Consider the following 24,442-nt stretch of genomic DNA (forward strand, 5'->3'; position numbering starts at 1 on the left):
TATTATTTTACAGGTGGCTGAATTCTAATCAAATTGAAACGCTTGACGAAAATATCTTTAATGGTTTGACGGCTCTGACACAATTGTAAGTAATTTGAATCCACAAACAACTGTTTGCCCCATCTGATGCTGGTTATCCATGCAATGAAGTAATTTATCTTTTTTTCATTTTCGTGCACAGATATTTTAATTTGTGTCAATTTGATGTTTGTATTATATGAAAAGTGTACAATTTAAAGAAATAAATGACAACTAAGGTAACTAAACTGACAACGTTGTGCCAGCACCCTTCGGGGGCTATTGTCTGCATGCACACAACCATAATTTAGGCTACTTCACGCCATGGCCACTGACTTTGGACCTGCTTAAAGGACACAATAAATCAAACACGGTAGAAGACCACAAGATTGATCTGCAGCACTGCTGTAAAATATGGTAATCAAATTATTTGTATTAAAATAAATTATTAATATTGCGGTAAATTTTTCTAAGAACAACATTGATTTTTATAGATTTAAGGGCAGACATTGAAGATGTTTTTGTCTTATAATGATAATGTAAAATAATTGGAAAATAACAAGTATCTATTATATTATGAAAATCTGTCACTATTTTTCCGTTATTCCGTTTTTTTCCTTTTATAGTTGATGTGCTCCCCTTCGGCTTCAGTTTGTAACCCGGATCTGTTTTCTCTCAATCGATTTATGACGTTTGAAAGCCCTATACTACTATTGCCGTTATTTGCAATATATCAACTAGTTTACAAACCGATATATTAGACATCCGCTGGCCAATGTATTGCCAATGTTAATCTGTTTGCATTTACGAATATGCCAAATGTAATGATGAAATACATTATGCTATATTAGACTTCCTTTGGCCAATTTATTGCCAATGTTAATCTGTTTGCATTTACGACTATGCCAACTGTAATTATGATGAAATAAATTATGCTATATTGTAGGTCCCTACAGACCAATCAAATTACAAAATTTCCATGTATTGCTGGATTGCTCTTGTATTATACTACCCCTATTATTTAATTCATTGTTTTTTAAGTAAAATAAGTTTTTAAGTATGCAATATAAATAATCAGTGTTTTATTTTGTTCAAATAATGCTATTTTCCGAAAGATTTAAATACTGTTTAATTTATTTAGTATATCATATAAAGTCTACTGTTTTCAAAAAAATAAGATGTCGTTTAAATGATGCTATTTGATAGATCAGATAACGCAATGTCATCTGCATTTTGTTAATAGAGCGGTTACCATGTGACTTTTCATATTACATTAGTTAACTGGAGAAGAATGACAAACTGTTCAGTATAATTGAGATTAAACTTTAATAATGGAGAATTTAATAAGTAATTCTCTAATTTGAGCACTATCAAAATATAGTACTGTATGATGCTTTGTATTTGACTTTTCTTTTCTTCTTTCTAAAAACCGCCTGCGCTTCTTAGAGAAAGGAATGAATTTCGCTTTAATTTGATTTTGTATCATTTTAAGAAATAACATAGTAATAAGGACGTTTAGAGATTTAGATGGTGATGTTCCTTTGGCACCATCTTACGGTGTTTATATTTCACAACTTGTTCGCTATGCCCGTGTCTGTTGTGACGTTTTTGATTTTAACGAACGCAACCTATGTATTACTGGTAAATTATTAAACCAGGGATATCGTTACCATAAATTACTTAAAACCTTTACTAAATTTTTCCATAGATATAAAGATTTGGTTTTGAAGTTTGGTTGTACCTGTAGAAAACTTATTTCAAACGGGATAGCACATTCTCATTTTTACGGAAATGTTGTTATCGTGCCCGGAAATTTAGAAATGATCCATTTAAACTTGTTGCTCCTTTAAATAAACTTATTCTAAAAGGTTACCTATTCAACACTGTAATAAGATCATTGACTATTGTTTTTATTGGTATAAATATTGATTGTGTTATCAGTAAATTAAAAGCTAACTAAATATTACTAGTACGTTATATACATATACATATTCATGGATCTACAATCTGTCGATACCTGTAACTTGGCATTGCACAAGGTCATGTTTTTCTCTGGCTGTTAATGACGTCTATACCCTAAATCCATTGGATGTTGGATGTGTACGGATTGATAGTTTAGTCTTAGATGCATGATTTTTTTATTAGTTGTTAGTGGCTTTGAACTAGCTGTCAGATAACTGCGAGTACTCTCAGATCTGTTCATTGCGTCTTTTTGTGTCGGGATGTATAAGTACCCGGCCACGTCCACTTGTATGTTTGTCCATCTGATGAGTTCAGCCTTTTTCAACTGATTTTTATAGTTCGTTCTTATGTTGTACTGTTATACCACTGTTAGGGGTTAGGTTGGGATCCCACTAACATGTTTAACCCCGCCACATTATTTATGTATGTGCCTGTCCAAAGTCAGGAGCCTGTAATTCACTGGTTGTCATTCGTTTATGTGTTACATATTTGCTTTTCCTTCATTTTTTTTACATAAATAAGGCCGTTAGTTTTCTCGTTTGAATTGTTTTACATTGTCTTATCGGGACCTATCGGGACCTATTATAGCTGACTATGCGGTATGGGCTTTGCTCATTGTTGAAGGCCGTACGGTGACCTATAGTTGTTAATGTCTGTGTCATTTTGGTCTTTTGTGGATAGTTGTCTCATCGGCGATCATACCACATCTTCTCTTTTATAGTTTAGGTTTATGTTATTGAATTGATTATATTTTAATGTGGCATGAATTTAGTCAATGAAAATGTTGCCTTGATCTATGTTATGACAAATATTAGGTACTTTAGGAAATTTAGACAAATATATAAGTTAGCAACTATTAGTCACCGCATGGTATTCAACAGTGAACAAACCCAATGTCGAATAATTAGCTATAAAAGGTCCCGACATGACAAATGTACAAAAAGTTCAAAAGGGAAACGAAAAAACAATACACTGAAAATTTATTATATAGAGCAAAACACGACGACCCTTGACTTATGTGCTGACATTCGTCAAAAGGATTAAAATCCTGGGTCTTTTAGCACTCATATCAGACAAAAATAACATAAAGCGAATTGTTGAGATATATTAATGATATTTTATGAAAGTATCTTATGAACCTTTATTTAATCATTCAGAATAGACAAACCAAGTACATTATGATTTTATTTGAATTTTATGATAATTTAAGATGATAAGACATTTGTCAATGAACAGCGGTATACTACTGTTTCCTTTATTTGTCCTGTATCTGTTTAGGACAAGATGATGTACTTGACACAGATGATAGTATCATTTAAAATTGAAACCAAACCTCCTTAAAGAGGAAAACAATTATCACTCCGTCGCTATACGTCCTCGAATAGTTTTCACATTTTCTGAACAAACACAACATTTTATTCGAACTACTTCCAAGTGCCTTTATTTTCTCCTTCTTTAGAATAATTAACCAGATACAAAGTAATATTAAACATGCATAATAAATTTCAAGATATAACGATAAAATGTGAATCAACATTTAGAGCGAAAGTGTTTATAAAACTTGAATATCAACTTTGCATCGAACAAATGTATTTCTAAAACAGTAATACATTTGAAAAACTTGTGGGAAGTTACTATTGAATACGAAAGGCAAATCATTTTCAAAGCAATATTACTTCCCAAGATAAACTCATCAGAAACCAGAAGAAACTGTTGAGCCAAATTTGGTATATGAGTGTAGGATTTTATTGGGTTAATATGGTCAACTGAATTAAAAATAATTGAACAGCTTAATTTTTTTTTCATTATTTTTGTATTCATATTCAGCATTGAGGATGAAGTGAAACTGTATAAAAATCTTATTTTTCGCAGATATTTAAGATTTTATTTTCAACATTGGTCATTTGAATAAATATAATGTATGGCAAATAAGACAATTTCCATTTTGAATTTATCAATGTCCCCCAACTTAGTAGCAATCAACCAAATTAACCTGCATATGGGATATAATTTTCCCAACTCATTGAGTATTCAAAAACTTGCATCCTCTACTCAGACTTTATAAAACGTCACCAGTGTCTGAGCAAAAAGTTGATGAACCAAGGTTGTGTTAAAAATGTATGAAAAAAGTTGATTACGTGTTAAAGTGTTCTTTTATTTGTCTTTGTAAATTAACAACTTGTACGGTTCATACAAAAAAGAAGATTTAGTATGATTCTAAATGAGACAATTATTCACAAGAGACGAAATGACACACACATTAACAGCTATAGGTCACCGCACGGCCTTCAACAGTGAACAAAGCCTGTACATCATAATCAGCTATAAAAGGACCCGAACTCACAAATGTTAAACAATTCAAACGAGAAAACTAACGACCTAATTAATGTACAAAAAATGAACGGAAAACAGTATGTAACATAGCAACAAACGACAACCACTGAATTACAGGCTCCTGACTTGGGACAGGCAACTAAATACAGAATGTGGCTGGGTTAAACATGTTAGTGGGATCCCAATCCTCCTCATAACCGGGGACAGTTGTGAAACAGTACAGAATAAGAATGAACATTATAATCAGTTGCAAAAGGGTTAACACATCAGATGGATACAAATAGAAATACATCTAACAAGTGTACAGATTTGAAAGTACTTGCAGTTTTTGACAGCTAGTTAAAATCCAATAATAACTAATAAAAATAATCATGCATCTAAGACTAATGTATCAATCAGTACACATCCAACATCCAATGGATTTAGTGTAAATACGTAATGAACAGTCAGAGGAAAACATGACTTTGTGCAATGCCAAGATACAGGAATCCAAAGATTGTAGATCCATGCAAGTGTACATGTATATAATATTATTTTAGTTTGCTTTTATTTAACTGATAACAAAATGAATATAAATACCAATAAACACAATATTCAAAAATCTTATCACAGTATTTGAAAGGGAACCATTTGGAATAAGTTTATTTAAAGGATTGATAAGTTTACCAGGATCGTCTTCAAAATTTTCGGGCACGGTAAACAACATCTCTTTAAAATGAGGATGTGCCTATCCGTTTGAAATAAGTTTTCTACAGGACTGGTACAAAAAAACTTCAAAACCAAATCTTTTTATCCTTGGAAGAATTTTGTAAAAATTAATAAAGGTAGATGAATCCATGACTTAATAATTTACCAGTAATACATAGATTACGTTGGTTAAAATATAAAACGTAACAACAGACACAGGCAAAGTGAACTAGTTTTGAAATATTAAAACCGTAAGATGGTGCCAAAGGAACATCAACATCCAAAAAATAAAAATAAACAATAGGGAACGAAAAATCGTTCTTTTTGTCGTAAATTTTAGTGTGGAGTTTCCCGTGTGAAACAGAAATATCTAAATCCAGGAAAGGACAGTTATTACCGTTTAAATTTGATTTATTTAAGGCAAGTTCCTTTGGGTAAATTTCGGCAGTATGTTTAAAAAGTTCTTGATTATTTAACGAAAAAATAGCATCACGATAACGGTTAGTGTTTTGTTGAATTTTTAATTAAATGCAATTTAGACGAGTCTTTACTGAGTTTGGTCATAAACTGTGATTCATAACAGTACAAAAACAAGTCCGCTATGAAAGGGACGCAATTAGTGCCCATACGAATACATACAATCTGTCGATAAACTTTGTTGTTGAAGCGTACATAAATATTATCAAGTAGAAAATTAACAGCTTCAATCATCTCATCACACCTCCAGTAAGTATATCTAGCATATTTACCTTTCCCATTAGAGAAGAAGGCTTTAAATTAGTTGCAGCAAATATATTTGCATTCAGATTTACCAAACGACCATTTAATCAAATAGGAAATCTTTTATTTGATAAGATTGTGTGGAAGTGTAGTGTAAAGAGTTGAAAAGTCAAAACTGTCAACAGAATCAAAAGGACCATCAAAAGCAAGTAATTTATTTAAAGCTTCTAGAGAATATTTTACATTCCAAAACAAGTTAATTCCAAAATTGTCATATATTTTATTTCAAAATTTTATGATTAGTTATTTGATAGTTAAGGAACTAGTTAAAAAAACTGAAAGATTAGTTGTAGAACACTTACTAGAGGCCGAAATGAAACGATAGTTTACTGTTTTTTGTAAAGTTTATGTAACCAATACATAGTATGGGACTTCTTATGTTCAGAAGGGGCCTTCAGCTGTGATTTCGCTATGATATATTTGTTTACTATACGACTCTCTGTGAAGCGCACGGACTTGAATGTAGATGAATTTAAACTTTCATGCTTAAGAACGTCCGTGTAGTATTTATGGCATTGATTTTTTTTCTGAAAATAGGCGTTTAACAGCTGACTATGCGGTATGGACTTTGCTCATTGTTGAAGGTGCACGGTGACCTAAAGTTGTTAATTTCTGTGTCATTTGGTCTCTTATGGCGAGTTGTTTCATTGGCAATCATACCACATCTTCTTTTTTGTATTATTTTCTCTATTATTTAGTTCTGAATTATTCTCAAAATTTGATATTCGAATATCCACAACATTACAACATCAACAACATGAGTTTGTTTACAACCACTGGGTCGATGCCACTGCTGGTGGAGATTTATTTCCCCGAGGGTATCACCAGCCCAATAGTCAGCACTTTTTTGTGCTTGCATGAATTATCATTGATATGGTTATATTTATAAATTACCTATTCACAAAATTATGATTTTTTTAAATACTAAGGCTTTTCTACATCAGACATAGATTACCTTAGCTGTATTTTGCAAAACTTTTAGGAATTTTCGTCCTAAATGCTATTCAACTTCGTACTTTATTTGGCCTTTTTTTTTTTACTTTTTTGGATACGAGCGTCACTGATGAGTCGTTTGTAGACGAAACGCGCGTCTGGCGTATATACAAAATTGAGTCCTGGTATCTATGATTAGTTTATTTACAACAATTGAGTCGATGCCACTGCTGTTGGAGATTTATTTCCCCGAGGGTATCACCAGCCCAGTAGTCCGCACTTTTTTGTACTTGCATGAATTATCATTGATATGGTTATATTGATAAATTACCTGTTCACAAAGTTTTGAATTTTTTAAATACTAAGGCTTTTCTACATCAGGCATGGATTACCTTAGCTGTATTTGGCAAAACTTTTAGGAATTTCGGTCCTCAATTCTCTTCAACTTCGTTCTTTATTTGGCCTTTTTAGCTTTTTTGGATTCGAGCGTCACTAATGAGTCTTTTGTAGACGAAACGCGCGTTTGGCGTATATGCAAAATTTAGTCCTGGTATCTATGATGAGTTTATTCGTACATTTATTTAGATAAGAATCAAGAGATTTTTTGACGTATTTTTCCTGTTCCCACCAATTTTTACAAAACGAGGAGAGAGCGTCTTTTGTGACCTGACTACACTGTTTCCAATCTATTTTAGATGGAGACCGATATTTTGGTCCTTTTTAAAAATAGATTTTAACCTCTTTGTCTTGAACGATATTGAGGTCCCCATAATTAACATGGCCTTAGGGGTCATATCTAAACTTCAGTTTCAAGTTTGAGGAGTTATGTTTTCTACATTGACGTCTGATGTTACTGACGTATCACTAAAAAACTTCGGCTTGGTTTTTTGTATGTTTACGAAATAATAGGTGGTTCTGTCTATTTGTCCATATTCCATATTTGGTAATATTGTTTTGGCGTGGCTCGGTACTTTGACATTCCGCGTTGTGTTATTTTCCTATGTTTCGTTTCTTAATGTACTTTAATTTTAATAGTATTTAAATTATCACACAATATTGACTACTGTATCCCTATTTTGACATTTTTACCTATTACGTCTGTTTGTTTTATTCGCCCATTGTTGTAAATATAGTGGAATTGCATGCTATTGTCATACGAGTGTCATACGAGTGAGAGGTTCAGCTTGATTTGAATAAAAACCAGGTTTAGATAATTATTTTCTTCATAAGGAAATGTCCGAACTAACGCAGAAATATGACAGTTGTTTTAAATTCGTTTGATGTGTTTGAGCTTTTGATTGAGCCATTTGAAACGTGAATTACCAGTGCTGAATTTTTCTCGGAGTTTTTGGAATTTTAATGTTATAGTCAGTCATAAAAGATATGCATCGAATTATGAATATATGTTAGTATGTATGCAATATTTCATTCAGTTTTCACAGATATACCACTCTTCCATTTTTTCCTATTTTCCAAGGTAAATATTTACATTGATGAATATACCATATTATATTAATGCAAACATTCGTAAATGCAAACAAATTGACATTGGCAATAAACTGGCCAACGGAAGTCTAATATATTCGTTTGTAAACTAGTTGATATATATTGCAGTGGGAAAGCCAGTGACATTGAAGAGCTCCTTCCAGTGGTCACGCGGGAAAGGGGAGATAATCGAAAAATTTCGAGGTGGCACTGTAACCAGCGTGTAAACAAAAACATAGCCTGTGCTTCAGACAATAAATTTATTAAAACAACTTAACATCCATCAGTATTTGAGGTTAATTTTTCATTAGAATAGATTTTGTCACACGACTGCCAAAATAGGTATTAAAATAAGTGCTGCGTTACTGAAATATGATAAATCAAAAGACGTCCTCCGTAGATTTCCAAAAAAAACGCGGGTAATCCCCCTGTTTGCTAGGAACTGACACAAATGCATCATAAAGCTTTTCATTGGTCGAGATATAAATAAATGTGATCAACAAACATATGGGCACATGACTATGTATAGGATTCCCCGTCACTCTGAGTCTTGTTTACATAATAAATACTTCAACCGGAGGTCAAAATTCAACACTTTTCTAACGTTTTTGGAGTTATTTCGGCGCAAAATTAAGCAAATTATGTCATATTTAACAGTTTTTAACCACGAAATTGATTGAGACAATGAAGGGTGATGATGTTTCCAGGATTTTAAATATATTTTACTTAAAAATGATGATGGGTTGAAGGCTTTACACCGTCATTTGTTGATGTTTTTCATGTTGCTCAAACTCCTCGCAGTATTACATTTTCTGTAGTTATCTAATTATGCTGCAGTGTGTAACAGATGTATGTAGTACATTGAAACTGGGTTAATCTATGAACGAATTTGTCCATATAAATGACTTTAGTTGTCTGGAAGTACCCCCCTTTTTCCCTCAACTTTTCAAAAATTTCAGCAAGGGGTAAGTCAAAAGTTATTGTCTGGATAAAAATCCTACGCATGTGCAAAGTGTAAGCACTCAGTTAATCTTTGTTTTAAGCCATTTTTTTTAGGGTAATGGTTACAGTCATTCTTTGATTCATTAAACATTAATCTGAAATCAACTTGTCAATCTAAAAAAGTACCAATCAACAAATATTAATCTGATGCATCTATAATTTTCACTTGATTTTAAGTCTTCGTTCTTGTTGTTTATATTAAAAAAAAACTAAGCAAGTTGGAAGTTGACACTCACACATGTTTATAAATGTCTGTCCTGTCCTTATCATGCATATCAAGCAACATGGTGTACACTAACCATTCATGTTTGAGTGTCTGGGCCGTGGGGCATGTTTAACTCTTGAGAACTTGAGATTATAACATTCAATAGGAATGCCCAATGCCTAGTACATCCAATTCTTAATACATGTCAGAGCTATATGACCATTTAAAGCATTAACAAAATGCTGTATCACTTCTAAGGTCTACTTTGACATTGGCATATGAAAGTCTCACTCTGATTTTGGGGATCCTGTTTTGTTGCATTGATATTAATGCTTGACCCACATTTTTATTTTACACCAATCTACAAGAAGGCAAAGCTTGGACACAGGATCTATAGTTAAATCAGAATCATACCATTCCTATACCTGTGTGCTGATTTTTTTGCAGTATAATACTTTTTCACACATTTTTCTCCATTCTTAAAAAGCACATAATTGCAATAATTTGCAAAATCATGTGATAACATACAGGAAAAGGGCACCAGGACATCTCATTCCTAATACTACACAAGGAGCAGGATCTACTTACTCTTCCAGAACACCTGATATCAATTGTATGTTGTGGGTTCAAGTTGCTCAGTTTTCTTTTTTTAATTTGAATATTAGTTTAGACTTTTCAACAAAAAAGTATGAAAAAAGAGAGACTACTGAAAATGATTTATTTAGGTGCAGGGGTTACCACACTTCAGAAAAACAGTGAAAAGTCGTCATGATAGGCCATTTGAGGGACATCAAGGATACCTCACTATGTCTAGGAGAACTGAACGATTTTAAAACCCTTCTATTTCAGTCCTTCACACCTAATCAATCATTAAAGACCATCAATTTGACTTTTTATATCTTTGATTTTTTTTATGTCTCAAATACTACAGTACATACATGTATATGCCTGATACCAGTGACGGATCCAGAACTTTTTCTAGGGGGCTGCTGACTGACTAAAGAGGGGCCCGCTCCAGTGATTCCCTATTGAATCAACCACAAAAGGGGACCCCTATGAATATGCTAGGTTTGCATCTATGATTCTCAGGTTTTTCAATGACAATAAGTATTATTGTATTGCAACAGCATTATTGTCTGATGTACATTTACCCCACGTTATCAATATAAAATGGTTGAGTGTTTCACATTGTAAATTTAAAAATATGAAAATGTTTAGAAATAAACGTTTATTAAATGATAAATAAATACAGTCATAAAAATAATGTTAAAATGAAACATACATAAAAAATATCTTAAATTATTTAAGAGTATTATAATTATTGTTAAAAGTCCAAGTTGAAAGTAAAATCAAGTCAAATAGTCCTCTGTTCCATACATGTAAATCCTCAAAATAGAAATCCTGCTCTTCTTATTCCTATTGTTATCTGAAAATATATAATATATGCAGATGATACATGTATTATCAAATGAAAATAATTTCGAACTTTTTTACAGTTGTTATATGAAATTATAATATATTTTAATTGTCTACAAATTTCTATGTGGTCCAAGAATGAGAAGGTTCACATTTAAATTGGAATTGAATGTTTTTTATTTGAATTTTACTAATGGAAAACTAATCAGATGTGAATAATAGCCAATGAGACAACTATCCCAAAATACTCATTTGGAGTGGATATATAGGCATTTTTTTGCTACATGAAAGCCTTTAAACCTGAAAAAAATCTCATAATGTATATACTATGTTTGTTTTCAAATGTTTGTTATCATTTCATTTAAATTGAAATCCTTCTTATTTTAATTTTAAATAATCAAAAGGCTGTTTATATGATTCAACAAAAATAAAGAAATTATTTTAGACTTTTGATGTAATTATTGATTTATTTTTAATGACTTTATATTATATGTCAAAGAAGGAGGTGGGGGATGTTGCAGGGGTCCTGATCCCGAAATCCCGGGCTAAAAACATTATCTTCTAAGGTCCCAAATTAAAAAAAATCACGAAAGAAAATCCTGGATCCCAAAATCATGAGCTTAAAAGCACCCAATCCAGACGTCACGAAAAAGTCCTGCCCTCCATCAAGACAAGTTAATAATCATATACAGCAACACAAATTTTCTATTTATTTATTCATTTACTTCAAATACCTTAAATCCATCAACAAAATAACATATCAATCTTTTTAATAGGTATATTAAATAATGTTTAAATAAAGTATAACTTAATATGCAACATTAAATTATCTTACACGTATCTGTTATTTAAAAGGTAACTTTTCATTCAATCATTTATATCTTTAATTCTTCATACCAGTAATAGATATTAAATGTATCCACAACCAATAAAACCTGGCCACAACACCTAGCCAATACTGAATCTGGCAATAAAATTCAACAATAAATCACATAATTTGTTTTTTTAGGGGCAGAAAAATTCTGTCCTACTGGTTAATATTTCATATACCTGAAATCTTTAAAAGATATTTTACATAGATATAGGAAGATGTGGTGTTAGTGCCAATGAGACAACTCTCCATCCAAATAACAAATTATAAAAGTAAACCATTATAGGTCAATGTACGGCCTTCAACACGGAGCCTTGGCTCACACCGAACAACAAGCTAAAAAGGGCCCTAAATTACTACTTTAAAACCATTCAAATGGGAAATGCGTATATGCACTAATCAGCAAAAATAATAGTACTGTTGTTCAGATAAACAAGGGTCTGGATGGGGTGTTTTCCATTACTTTATCATTTATTCTTTACGCTCATTTGTCTCTATTTTTTTATACTTTTTGTCCATCATTTCTCTTTTCTCAATATATAAATTAGCACATCAATAGTTCAAATAATCATGATGTCGGGCTTGGATATTTTATAATTTTTTTCTGCGTAGGAAGGCTTCCCAGATAAAAAAAAATGAAATAGCCTTGTCAGACGTCATATCATTTTGACTAGCATGTCATTTGCTCTATTCTTTATTACAGTCAATTTTCTCTAATCTCTATTCTTTGTTCCTTTAGTCATAGTTCTCCAATTTTTTATACTTTTAGCCATAGTTCCCAGTGGCGGATCCAGGGATAGGGTTCCGGGATTGGATTCCCCCCTTTTTATGGACAATCAATGCATTTGAAAGGGGACATTTAGTCGGAATTAACCCCCCTTTATCCTGGGTAGGGAACCCCCTTTTCAAAATGGCTGTATCCACCCCTGGTTCCCTATTTTGTTAACCCTCATCCTGTATTATCTGTAAGAAATGATGGATAGAGGTTTAGGATAAAATTAAACTATACTTATGTAGTTGTTATATTTTTCCTATAATTTTATTTTGTTTGTTTTGGGGTTTTTTTCACACACTTTTTGGGTTCACAAATAATAATATAAAACCATTTAATTAACCTTTTTATTATTCGAGACAACCAGACAAATCAGCACAAATGCTTTACACAACCGTAATAATTTAATTAAAATTTAAATGCTAACATTGACATGCCAAAATTCAAGTTTCAATCAAAATATTGAAGTCTCGGGCTGAGAAAGGGGCGTTTATTTCGTGTGGTCTGGGGGAATTTAATGGATTTCAGCATCGAAAAAGAGGAAAACATATAGCCATAACCCGATCTGATCAATGAATTATGTTATGGATAATGTTCATATCTCTCTACTAACCATTAAAAGTAATAATAGTAGTATTTCGTGAGCTCAGAAACCTTAATCTGTTGAAAAATGGCGTCGATTTATGTGCTTCCTTTTCGCAGCCTCACTTACAATTTGACAAGGAGTGATGGGTATTTATGCAAATATTTAGGGACTCCTATCATCATAGATACTATTTTTGGTCATTTTATATTTAAATAGCCAGTTATGTGTCAGTTATTTTCAGAAGCAGAAAACACCCGCCATATTTTTATCTTCCAAAATAACAACGTCTCTTGCCATTTTCAGATGTTTGTTTCTTGTAAAATAAAATCTCCTAAGAAGAAAATATAGCATAGTCACCTGTAAAACTTACCTATATAACTAATTAATGATGAAATGACACAAGTTTAATTGTCTTTAATAGTAAATTTCTTTAAAAATCACACGTACACGATGTTAATAAATTACCGAGATGGCGCGATACTGTCGCCGTCTATGTAAAAATCGCGATTGTCGCCCTTGATTTTTTGGCCGTTACGTCATACGGAAGGAGGCGCAGAACTGATCCGTGGCTTTCCCACTGTTGTACATAAAGGCAAGAGTAATAAACCGGTGTTCAAAAGTCATAAATCGATTGAGAGAAAACAAATCCGGGTTATAAACTAAAACCGAGGAATAAACATCATCTATCAGAGGAAAACAAAAGGACAAAAGGAACACTGAAGTCCAACAAAAACAAACGCCAACATACATAGAAACGAACTTTTTGATAATAAACTGCCATATTTCTGACTTGGTAGAGGACATTTAAAAAAAAAATGGATGGTTGAACCTGATTTAATGGCTCGCCAAACCTCCCGCTTTATGACAATGTAAAAAACAATCGCAAAAAGGACAATACTACGTGACAGAAATACAGCACAAACTCACGCAAGAACATTCATCACAGAAAAATGCACAAACATATAAAACAATAGTCTTCACAAAATGCAAACCGCAAAACAACAACGAATATATTCAATCAACGACAGACACCACCGGATATGTCAAACAGTGACGCGCTTACGTAACGAACATGCAATCTCGAACTTTTTACAGATTTTTCACAATACTTGTCCAAACAATTGTCATGACAATATTGGTATTGAAAGGCAATTTTATAATTATTTGGACTACAAACGATAACACATAACACATTATCAAACCGACACCATTACAGAAACATCAAAAATAAATACGTGAATGTTGGATGTACAGAATACTAAGACACGCTGTATAGCAATGCAAATTCTCACTCGGTATAACAGTCATATTTGGGAATACATCACGTTTGGTACTTAATAGACAGACGACATAGATGTTAAACCACAATCGAAGACGTGGTAAAAAAGTCATTTGTTAGTTTAGACACAGCTACATCGTATAGATCAATAATTCGTTAAGGTGTTCATAAAAATGTACGGAGTTTCATTTAAAATCTTTACTCTGTTGGAGCAGTTTCTGCGTGCACACTCCTGTAAAAATACGATTTGATTATTGATTTAATTTTGACATTATTTTGAAAGTTTACAAATAAGATTTATAAATGTGTGTTCATTTAATTTGGTATTAAATGTTTACTGTATATTTCCATGAAATCACAAATAAGACCGTAAAACTTTATGTTATTGAATTGTTTCATAAACTCTCAGGTGATTTGAATTTTATCAGTGGATACGTTACCCTGAGATAGTTATTTGAGGACAGACGACAGAATTATAATTAGAATTAAAAACCAATTGTTCAGAGAACAATTGAAGGTCTTTCCACCAGTTAATATCTATTTTGATATTAAAATATAAAAAATCAGTCTAACATGTCAGTTCATATGGCTTTATGATGTATAGATATGAATTTAAAGCAAAGGTCAAAATCTAGAACGTCGAATTAACCGATGACCTTGACCTCAATTTCAAGGTCACAAACTGAGGATTTCAAATCAAAAGACCCTAGCCTTTAATATGTATGGTTAATAAGTTATATCACTTTAAACATAATTTAAGATATGATAGGGGCTAAAACTCCCATTCATTGTTTACGCACCCTTTCAACTAAAATAATTTAGTTACCACATGTCGCAACTAACAATGTATACAAAATAATTTGTCGATATCTTATAAGGTTAATGAAAATGAGTGAAAATAAGACAAATTCAAAAATTAGAATACGACCTTGGCCTTTGACATTGACCTAATTTTCATTTTTTTGGACGAAGGACCTCAAATTAAAAGATCCTAGGTCTCTACCACTTATGGTGTTCAGTTTAAAATACATTTCAAAACTTCATATACAAAAAGGCAAATAACTCTCATATGGAGCGTTCATATTGCTTCGATCCAAATTGGACAAATCATGCGAAGGATATAACGAGCAATATTATAAAATAAATTTGTCGTAATCTTTTACGGTTGCGAAGGAGTTGTTGACACAAGGAAAACAGTGTTTGGGGAGATAACTCCTACAAAGAAAAGTATTCGGTTACGCAGGGTAGATTTCAAAAGCGCATAAACTGTTCGATTTCATATACCAAATATCTAAGCGACATATTGCGAAACAAATGTTTATCGCAAGAACAAAATTTGGAGGAAGAAAAAAAAAATAATCAGAAGAAAAACAATAGGTCTTTCCACAGAAAAGTGGAAAGACCTTATTAAAAACAAACTTTGATTAAGAGGAATAGCAATATCGATTTTGTACTATACATTTGAATATCGTTGATTTGCATTTCCAGATCAGTAAAATCTTTGCACTTTTAGACTACTCCATTCTTAATTTTCCCCTAATATCAGTTATCATTTTCCTCTCTTTTGCTGCAATATTCCTAAATTATATACAAATTTTGTTTTTATTAAACTGAGTACCGTTTCTAAGAAATAAAAAATAAGATATGGACGTTTATAAAAAAAAAATCAATCTTGGTACCTATGATGAGTTTATTTACAACCACTGGCACGATGCCACAGCTGGTGGAGTTGTAATTCCCAGAGGGTGTCACCAGTTAAGTAGTCAGCACTTCTGTGTTGACTTCAGTTATCATTGATATGTTCATAATCATAAATTAACTGTTGAAACTTTGAATTTTTGAAATACTGATGAGTCTTCTGTAGAAGAAACGCCCGTCTGGAGCAAATATTAAACTTCAATGCTGGTACCTATGATAAGTTTATCTATATTTAAGTAATTGAATTGATAAGATAGCTCAAAGTCCTTTCACCTTTGCACTTCTTCTAAATTGATCATTTTATTGTAATAGACAAGGTATAAGTTATTATAAGATTTGTATAAAAAAAATATCGCTAGAAAATAGTTATTCAAATGCAAAAGTCAAAACAAAATTGTTCCTTTGTAGCTCTAAAATTGTACCCCAATTTGCAAAAGTGTAATGGTTTTTACTGATTGATCAAGAGAAAACGTTTTAAGACCAATACAACTCTCCAAAAATCCTTTGATAAAAAAATACGAAGGAAACCACTGTGCAAAATATAATGTTTGGGTAACGGATTTTAGGTTGGTAATACGGACATCTTAGATAATCAAAAATCAAGAATTATTGACTGATATTTCTCCCAGTATCTTTTTAATATGTTGTCTGCTTACTGCTTAGACATAACTCCATTTACTTTAACCGAATATTCGCTTGAGTTGGAGATGATGTAATGAGGTTTTACTGCAATATATAAACCAGTAAACAAATAGATATACTAGACTACCGTCGGCTCATTATTGCTTTGACGAATACGCCACATAAAATGAAGAAATGTGTAATGTTGTATTGTAGGTACTACAAACCAATCAAATTAAGTTACAGAAGTCCCCATATGTTGCTTGTTAGCTGTCGTGTTATAACACCCCTCTCTTTTTAAACATTATTTTTTTCAAGTAACATAAGTTTGAGAAAGCAATATATACTCACTGTTTTTACTTTTGATAAACGTATTGCAATTTCCTGGAACATGTTTTAATATCGTTTAATTTATTTCTTATAATGTTTAAAGTGTACCATTTTTGATAAAATATAAAGGTTGTTTGAATTGATGTTACTGAATATATCAGATATTAATATCTCAATGGAGTGGTTACCTTGTATCTTTTTCCAATTAATTAGATAACTGGAACAGGAATGACAAACTGTTTATTATGATTAAGATTTATCTTTCCTTTTTCTGTATTTGACTTTTTCATTTCTTTTCTCAGTTTTTCAAAAACCATCTGCTAAGTTGAAAGTGAAATGTGAAAATTTTATTTTAATTTGATTTGGTTGCATTTCTAAGAAACAAATATTACAGACATTTATATTTGTGTAATAAAATTGATAATATAACTTTGGTGACATGAATTAAGTCAATGGAGAGGTTTTCCTATATCGTTTTAGGTCACGACAGATAACTAGATCCGGGATGAAACTTAACTCATCATAGCTACAATTATTAAATTAAAATGGATACCAATATAAAGTTGGAAACTAAAGGTCACCTTATGGAATTCAAAAATGAACAAAACTCATACCGCATAAGTTAGAAACGGCCCCTTCATGGCAAATATATCACTTTACTTATTTGCTGACATTCGCTTTTAAGGATCACATTCCTGTGAAGATCGTTACACACTACTATAGATAGATCGAACACATATGCTTATGTACTGATGTTGTGACATAGATAGATACCCCATATCTTTTGATTTTCTATTTTTATGTCTTTTATGAACACATGATCCTCAACTCAATCATACAAAACTAATGAATTCAGTTGTAAAAGATCAAATACATTTTTCTATTCCATGCAAAACCCGGACCATGTTTTGTTTCTACCACACACCAAAAAAAAACAGTACATTAAGATGGATTTAATTTGCTTCTTATGAAAATTAAAGATGATAAACAAATTGTCAAAGTTGACAATGAAACTTTTTTTAGAGAAATTTTTTTATCAATCCGGCTCTATACGTCTTCGAAAAATAATTCATATTATCAGAACAACCACTACACTTCTCCATATTTCCATGTAACTTTTTCTATTTTCTCTTAATTTAGGATACTTAACCAGATACAAATTAATGTAAAATACGTATAATCAAATATCTATATATATCGAAAAAAATGGAGTTTCCATGATGCGCGAAAGTTTTTATTAAACTAAAATCTGAACTTTTCAACATAGCTCTAAAACGGTACCTCATTTTGCAAAGTTATCGAAAATTACTGCTAAATGAGAAAAGCTTATCATTTACAAAGCAATCTCACTTTCAAAAATACAATCTATCGATATGGTGGTATTCATTTGCACAACGGAAACTAGTAGTACACATTTCTCGAACAGTAAACAATTGGCACTTTGACTACTTCAATTTGACCTGGTCCCCAAAGCTACAATATATCTAGAGTCATCTTTCCCTCTTTTTCTGCAATATTCTTAGAATCTTTATAAATTTCATATTGATTCAACTTGTAACCGTTTCTTAGAAATACAATTTAAGATATGTTCATCTTTAGAGTAATACAACAGATATATATACAGATTCTTAAATTGGTACCAGTGGATTATTGGAGTTATAAAATCGAGATAATTAAATTACCGGATTTCAAAGTCCGAGCATTAGGAGGACTTTAAAGTTGATTATTAACTATCTTGATTGGTTAAATCTGATAATCCACGAATAACTATGTAATAATCAGTTACTCTAATGAATATCAAATAAATTTTTATTTTTGATATAAGCGAAAATCCCTTCGAGCGGCTTCCACATTCTACAATGTTGTCAATTTCATTAAAACATGTTAGCTTTTGATTCAGTCAGTGAGCTGATAAAGTTTATGAACCGTAAACTTATCCAGTCATCTTCTGAGATCATCGACAACCACAAGTTGATTAATTTTGTATACATTGGTTCTGGAAAGGGTTAAACTTCCACAGAATTAGAGAAAAGTTATTATAAGAAATCTATAAAAAATTATCGCTTTCTGACGACAAAACTATGACTCAATGCAAAAGTCAATACATAATTGTTCCATCGTAGACCAAAAGTTATACCTATATTTTTAATTGGTTTTGACTTAAAGAGAAAGTAAAACCGTTTAAAGACCAATATTACTTCCAAAAAGTCATTAAATTTAAACAAATGAAAGCTTTGTGCAAAATATATTATATGGGTAAAGAATTTTATGTGGTAAATATGAACAACCTAAATAACTGAATTCAAATCACTGTTGTACAAGATGGTCATTAAATTAGTTGTATTCAAGTTCATCATTGATAATGCGGTAATACTGTCTAAAAACAACATCGTTTTAGATTTACTTAAGGGCAGATATTGAAAATATTTTCATCTTATGATAATTATGGAACCCCTGTATGTCATATAATGAAAATCTGCCGGTATGTTGTCAATATATATCAACCAGTTTACAAACAGATATACTAGACTTCTGTTGGTCAACAAATGCAATACAAATACACTTATTGTACTAAAAAAGTGTTAATGGTTTATTAGGTGTTTTTAAAGTAATACAAGATTTTGAGAAAGCAATATATATAATCAATGTTCTTATATTTTTTTTTAAATATTTTCCATCGATTGAATTGCTGGTATAAGGTAAGGGGTCTGAATTTGTAAATGGAGAGGTTTGCCTATATCTGATTAGGACAAGATAGTTTACATGATCAAATACGACAGCATTCTTAATCAAATTGAGATAAAACCTTGATAAGGAGGAATAGCATTATCGAACTTTTTATGTTTCAACTAACCAAATACAACTACTTGGTTGTAAGTACGTTGTATGTAAATTTGAACAGCACACGATTTGAGTGTCGAGGTAAAACACGTTCAAACAGTGACGTTACAAAATAACAATGAGAATAAACTTTACAAATAATCTGAAGAAATGTATTCAACAAATCAACATGAAGGATCTGTCAGTATGTCTGTAATACCTTTAATTGGTTTTCAAACAGATATACTACACTTCAACTTTTCTTCTTTTTCTACTGTAAATATGTATGGATTGAGGAATACAAAATATTTTATGCAGATATGTTTTAAAACTATTATTTTACAGGTGGCTGCATGACAATCCAATTGTTACACTTGATGTAAATCTCTTTAAAGGTTTAACGGCTCTGAAAAATTTGTAAGTAACATTATTCCACAAATAATTGTTTGACCCCATGTTTTGCTGGTTTGTCATGCACATTGTATGTATATTTTAACAGCACACGATTTGAGTGTCGAGGTAAAAAAACGTTCCTCTGCCACCCTCAAACAGTGACGTTACAAAATAACGGTGGTATTCATTTGCACAACGGAGAGTAGTAATACATATTTCCCAAAAAGTAAAATGTTGGCACTTTTACAACTTCAATTTGGCATTGTCCCAAAAATATAAAGCTACCAAATATCTATAGTAATTTCCCCCTTTTTTTCTGCAATATTCTTACAATATTTATAAATTTCATATTGATTCAACTGGTTACCGTTTCTTAAAAATACAAATTAAGATGATGTTCGTCGTTATGGTAATACAGAAGATATACATAAATTCTTACATTGGTACCAGTTTATTATCGGATTTATCCAATCGAGATAATTAAATAACCGAATTTTAAGGTCAGAGCAACTGGGAGGACTTTAAAGTTGATAATTTACAATCGTGATTGAATATATCCGATAATCCACGAATAACTATGTAATAATCAGTAACTCTAATGAATATCAAATACATTTTCATTTTTGATCGGCGAAAATTCCTCCCAGTAGCCTCCACATTCCACAAAACTGTCTATTGCGTTTAAACATGTTAGCATCTTTTGATTCATTCAGTCAGCTGGTAAAGGTTATGAACCGTAAACTCATTCAATCATCGTCTGAGATCATCGGCAACCACACGTTGATTAATTGTTTTATACATTGGTTACGGAAAGGGTTAAATAGCCACAGAATTAGGGAAAAGTTATTATAAGAAATCTATAAAAAGTTATCGCTATCTGACGACAAAATAATGACTAAATGCAAAAGTCAACACATAATTGTTCCATCAATAGACCAAAAGTTTGACCCCAATTTTAACTAAAAGAGAGAGTAAACCCGTTTAAAGACCAATATTACTTCCAAAAATTCATTGACCAGTTTTCAAAGAGATAAACAACACTTCCAATGCTTTCTTTTTCGAAAGTAAATATGTTTGGATTAATAAAAACGGAAAAATGTATGCAAATTACGTTGTTGAAATATATTTATTATTTTGAGGGACCTGGCTGTCAAGCAATTTTTTTCTAAACTTGATGTAAACATTTTTAAAGATTTTACGTCTCTGGAGGCATTGTAAGTAACTCGATTCACAAAAGAAATATTTGACTCCCTGTATTGCTGGTTTGCAATCGCAATGATTTGATTTATCTTTTGGGAAAACTTTGCCATTTTTTTAACGATATATAAATGTTTGTCAATTCAATTAAATATATGTAAAATGTACAATTGTAAAGAAATAACAAATAAGAACTTTTCAATTAATGTTTTTGGATTGTTCATACAAGTTTGGGGGATGGGGATATTTTCAATGGGGAGGTTTCTCTGTATCTGTTTATGATAATATAGTTTACAGGTGCAAAGATGAGACCAAACCTTAAGAAATTGAGGTCAATGAAGAGTTGATAAAACTAAAGGGTTAAACGTATAACCAAATCCGAGCAAATAATTAAATATGTTCATGCTGTACATTCTACTATTTTTATGAACGAAAAAAAAATGACGTTTAGATTGACTTGCTTATAATTGAATGAAGATGATATCTTAAAGTTGTCTGAATTGTTCAATCTAGAATGGAGAGGTTACTCAATATCTTTTGATGACAAGATTGTTAGCTAGAGCAGGGAAGGTCAAATTCTTCTCAAATTGACATATAACCTTGCTTAGTGAAAAATCGCTATCTATAGTGCGCTATACATCTTTGAAAAGTAGTTCACATTTATCAATTTTGTATCTTAATTAGTAGAAAGTTAATTCTAACAGGAATGAAAAAAATCATTTCAAATTAACACCAAATGATGTAATTCCGTTTGGAGATAGAAATACATTTTATGCAGAAATTCGTTTTAAAAAAAGGTATGTATACTACAACCAAATGGCAACACTTGTTGCCTAAATCTTTTTATGACAAGATAGTGAATTGAAACCGGAATAAAATAAATATCCTGTGAAATAAATTATCATAGGTACCACGATTTAAAATGAAATCGAGACCAATACAAAAGTTCGCAACTCTAAGTCACCGCACGGAATTCAATAATGAACAAAACCCATACCGAATAATAAGCTACAAAAGGCTCCGAGATGCCACACGTGAAAAAAGTTCAAAAGAGAAAACTAACGACCTGGTTTATTTAAAAACAATAAACATAAAACAGGTTAGACATACAGCAATATACAACAACCCTTGGTTATGTGCTGACATTATCCTTAAAGTATTAAATTCCTGTGTAGGTCTGATAACAGTCCTTAGAGGTACGTTCACCAGACAGTAAATAACAGAAAACGAATTGATATGTTTCAGCTCTTTTATGAATGTATGTTATGAACCTTTATTTAATCATTCAAAATAGACAAATCAAGTACACTATGCATGATTGATATATTATGGGAATTTTATGATAATTTAAGGTGATACGAAATTTGTCAATCGAGAGATTATCCTATAATAAGATTAACGGTACCAATTTTCTTGCACCAGATATACTGTTTAGGACAAAATGGTGTACTTAAGTAGAGATGACAGAATCATTTCAAATTCAGACTAAACATCAAAAAGGGATACCATTTTCCGGCGCTATGCGTCTTCGAAAAGTGTTCACATTTTTTGAACAACCACAACATTGTATTTTGAAATATTTCCATGTGCATTCTCTATTTTCTCCTTCTTTAGGATAATTAACCAGATAAAAAGTAATTCAAAATATCTATAAACAAATATCAAAGTATAACGATACCATTTGAATTCGCGTTTAAAGCGAAAGTTTTTGTAAAACTAAAATCTGAACTTTGCATCGTACAAATTTAGCTCTAAAACAGTCCTTCATTTGCCAAACTTGTGGATAGTTACTAATGAATAAGAAAGGGAAACCATTTTTAAAGCAAAACCACTACCCAATATACACTCATTTGATAATAAAAACACAAAGAAACCATTGTGCCAAATGTAATACATGAATGTAGGATTTTATGGGTTTTAACATGGTTAACTTAGGCAATTGAATTAAAACTTAAGGACTGATAATCTTGCCAGCTAAAGCATGACAATTTATTAAACTGAAATCTAAACTCTTCATCATGAATCTATAACGGTTTCCAATTTATTAAAGTTGTCGAAAGTTACTGCTGAATTAGAAAGGCTTACCGTTTTCAAAATTTAAATTATTTTATTACCAAAAACACAAAGAAAACCGTTGTTCAAAATATGTAATATCAGTGTAGTTATTTATGTGGCTAATAAGGATAACTTTGGTAACTGAAATACAAATCTGGAATGATATTCCTATCCGCAGTATTTTGTAACTTTAGTCTACCTACATCGTGCTCCGTGTAAATTCACCATATAAGTTCACATATAACAGCTCGATATCAAAATGATGAAATGATGACATGATGTTTTAATACTTGAGGTAAGAAGAACCAAATATAAGTATAGCTACACTGGTATCGTTGTAGCTGTTGTAAAATATCGTCACTTGGACAAAAAAAAATTTTGTGTATTCAAATCCGGCGTTTAGTATTAAGAAACGCTGTTGAAAAACCAGATTTAATAGAAGTCTTTGAGCATGTTATTTTTACATATATAATTTAAGTCATCCATGATAAATAACTTTTAGAATAATTCATTGTAGTCCTCGTTTTCCAAGGTAAGTATTATTGCATTGATGAATATGAAATATTTTATGCAGAAATAAGTTTCAAAAATGTTATTTTGCAGGTCCTTAAATGACAACAAAATTTCAGCACTGGACGTGAATATCTTTCAAGGTTTGACGTCACTCAAGATATTGTAAGTAACTTTATGCCGCAAAAACATAATTTGCCTTCATGTGTTGCTGATTTGCTGTCGCAAAGATTTATCTCCTCTTTTTGAAAACATTTTGCAATTTTCCTACTAAAATTGATAAATGCCTGTTCATTCAATTTGATATAACGTGTAAGCTGAACTAATTTTTAAAATTAAAGAAATTAGAACATTCAGAATAATGTTTTTGAATTTTTAAGATAAGTCAAGTTGATATAAATGTTTTGAAAACAGAGGTTACCTTGTATTTGTTTAGGGCAACGTAGTTTACTTTTCGAAAAAAAATTGAGACCAAACCTTGCTAGAGA

General features: G+C 31.4%; 2 protein-coding genes across 2 annotated transcripts in view; both read left to right on the forward strand.

Annotated features, from left to right (window-relative positions):
* LOC139500902 (uncharacterized) overlaps positions 1-24,442 on the forward strand; it is a 336,961-nt gene that overhangs the window by 119,067 nt on the left and 193,452 nt on the right. The window lies entirely within an intron of this gene.
* Positions 1-24,442, forward strand: part of LOC139501836 (leucine-rich repeat-containing protein 15-like) — a 167,502-nt gene that overhangs the window by 99,699 nt on the left and 43,361 nt on the right. The window contains exon 8 of the mRNA XM_071291060.1: positions 24,048-24,119. Coding sequence (XP_071147161.1) covers positions 24,048-24,119 — 72 coding nt within the window. The remainder of the gene's footprint in view (positions 1-24,047; positions 24,120-24,442) is intronic.

Source organism: Mytilus edulis, chromosome 13 (assembly GCF_963676685.1).
Source record: "Mytilus edulis chromosome 13, xbMytEdul2.2, whole genome shotgun sequence".
Classification (NCBI taxonomy): Eukaryota; Metazoa; Mollusca; class Bivalvia; order Mytilida; family Mytilidae; genus Mytilus; species Mytilus edulis.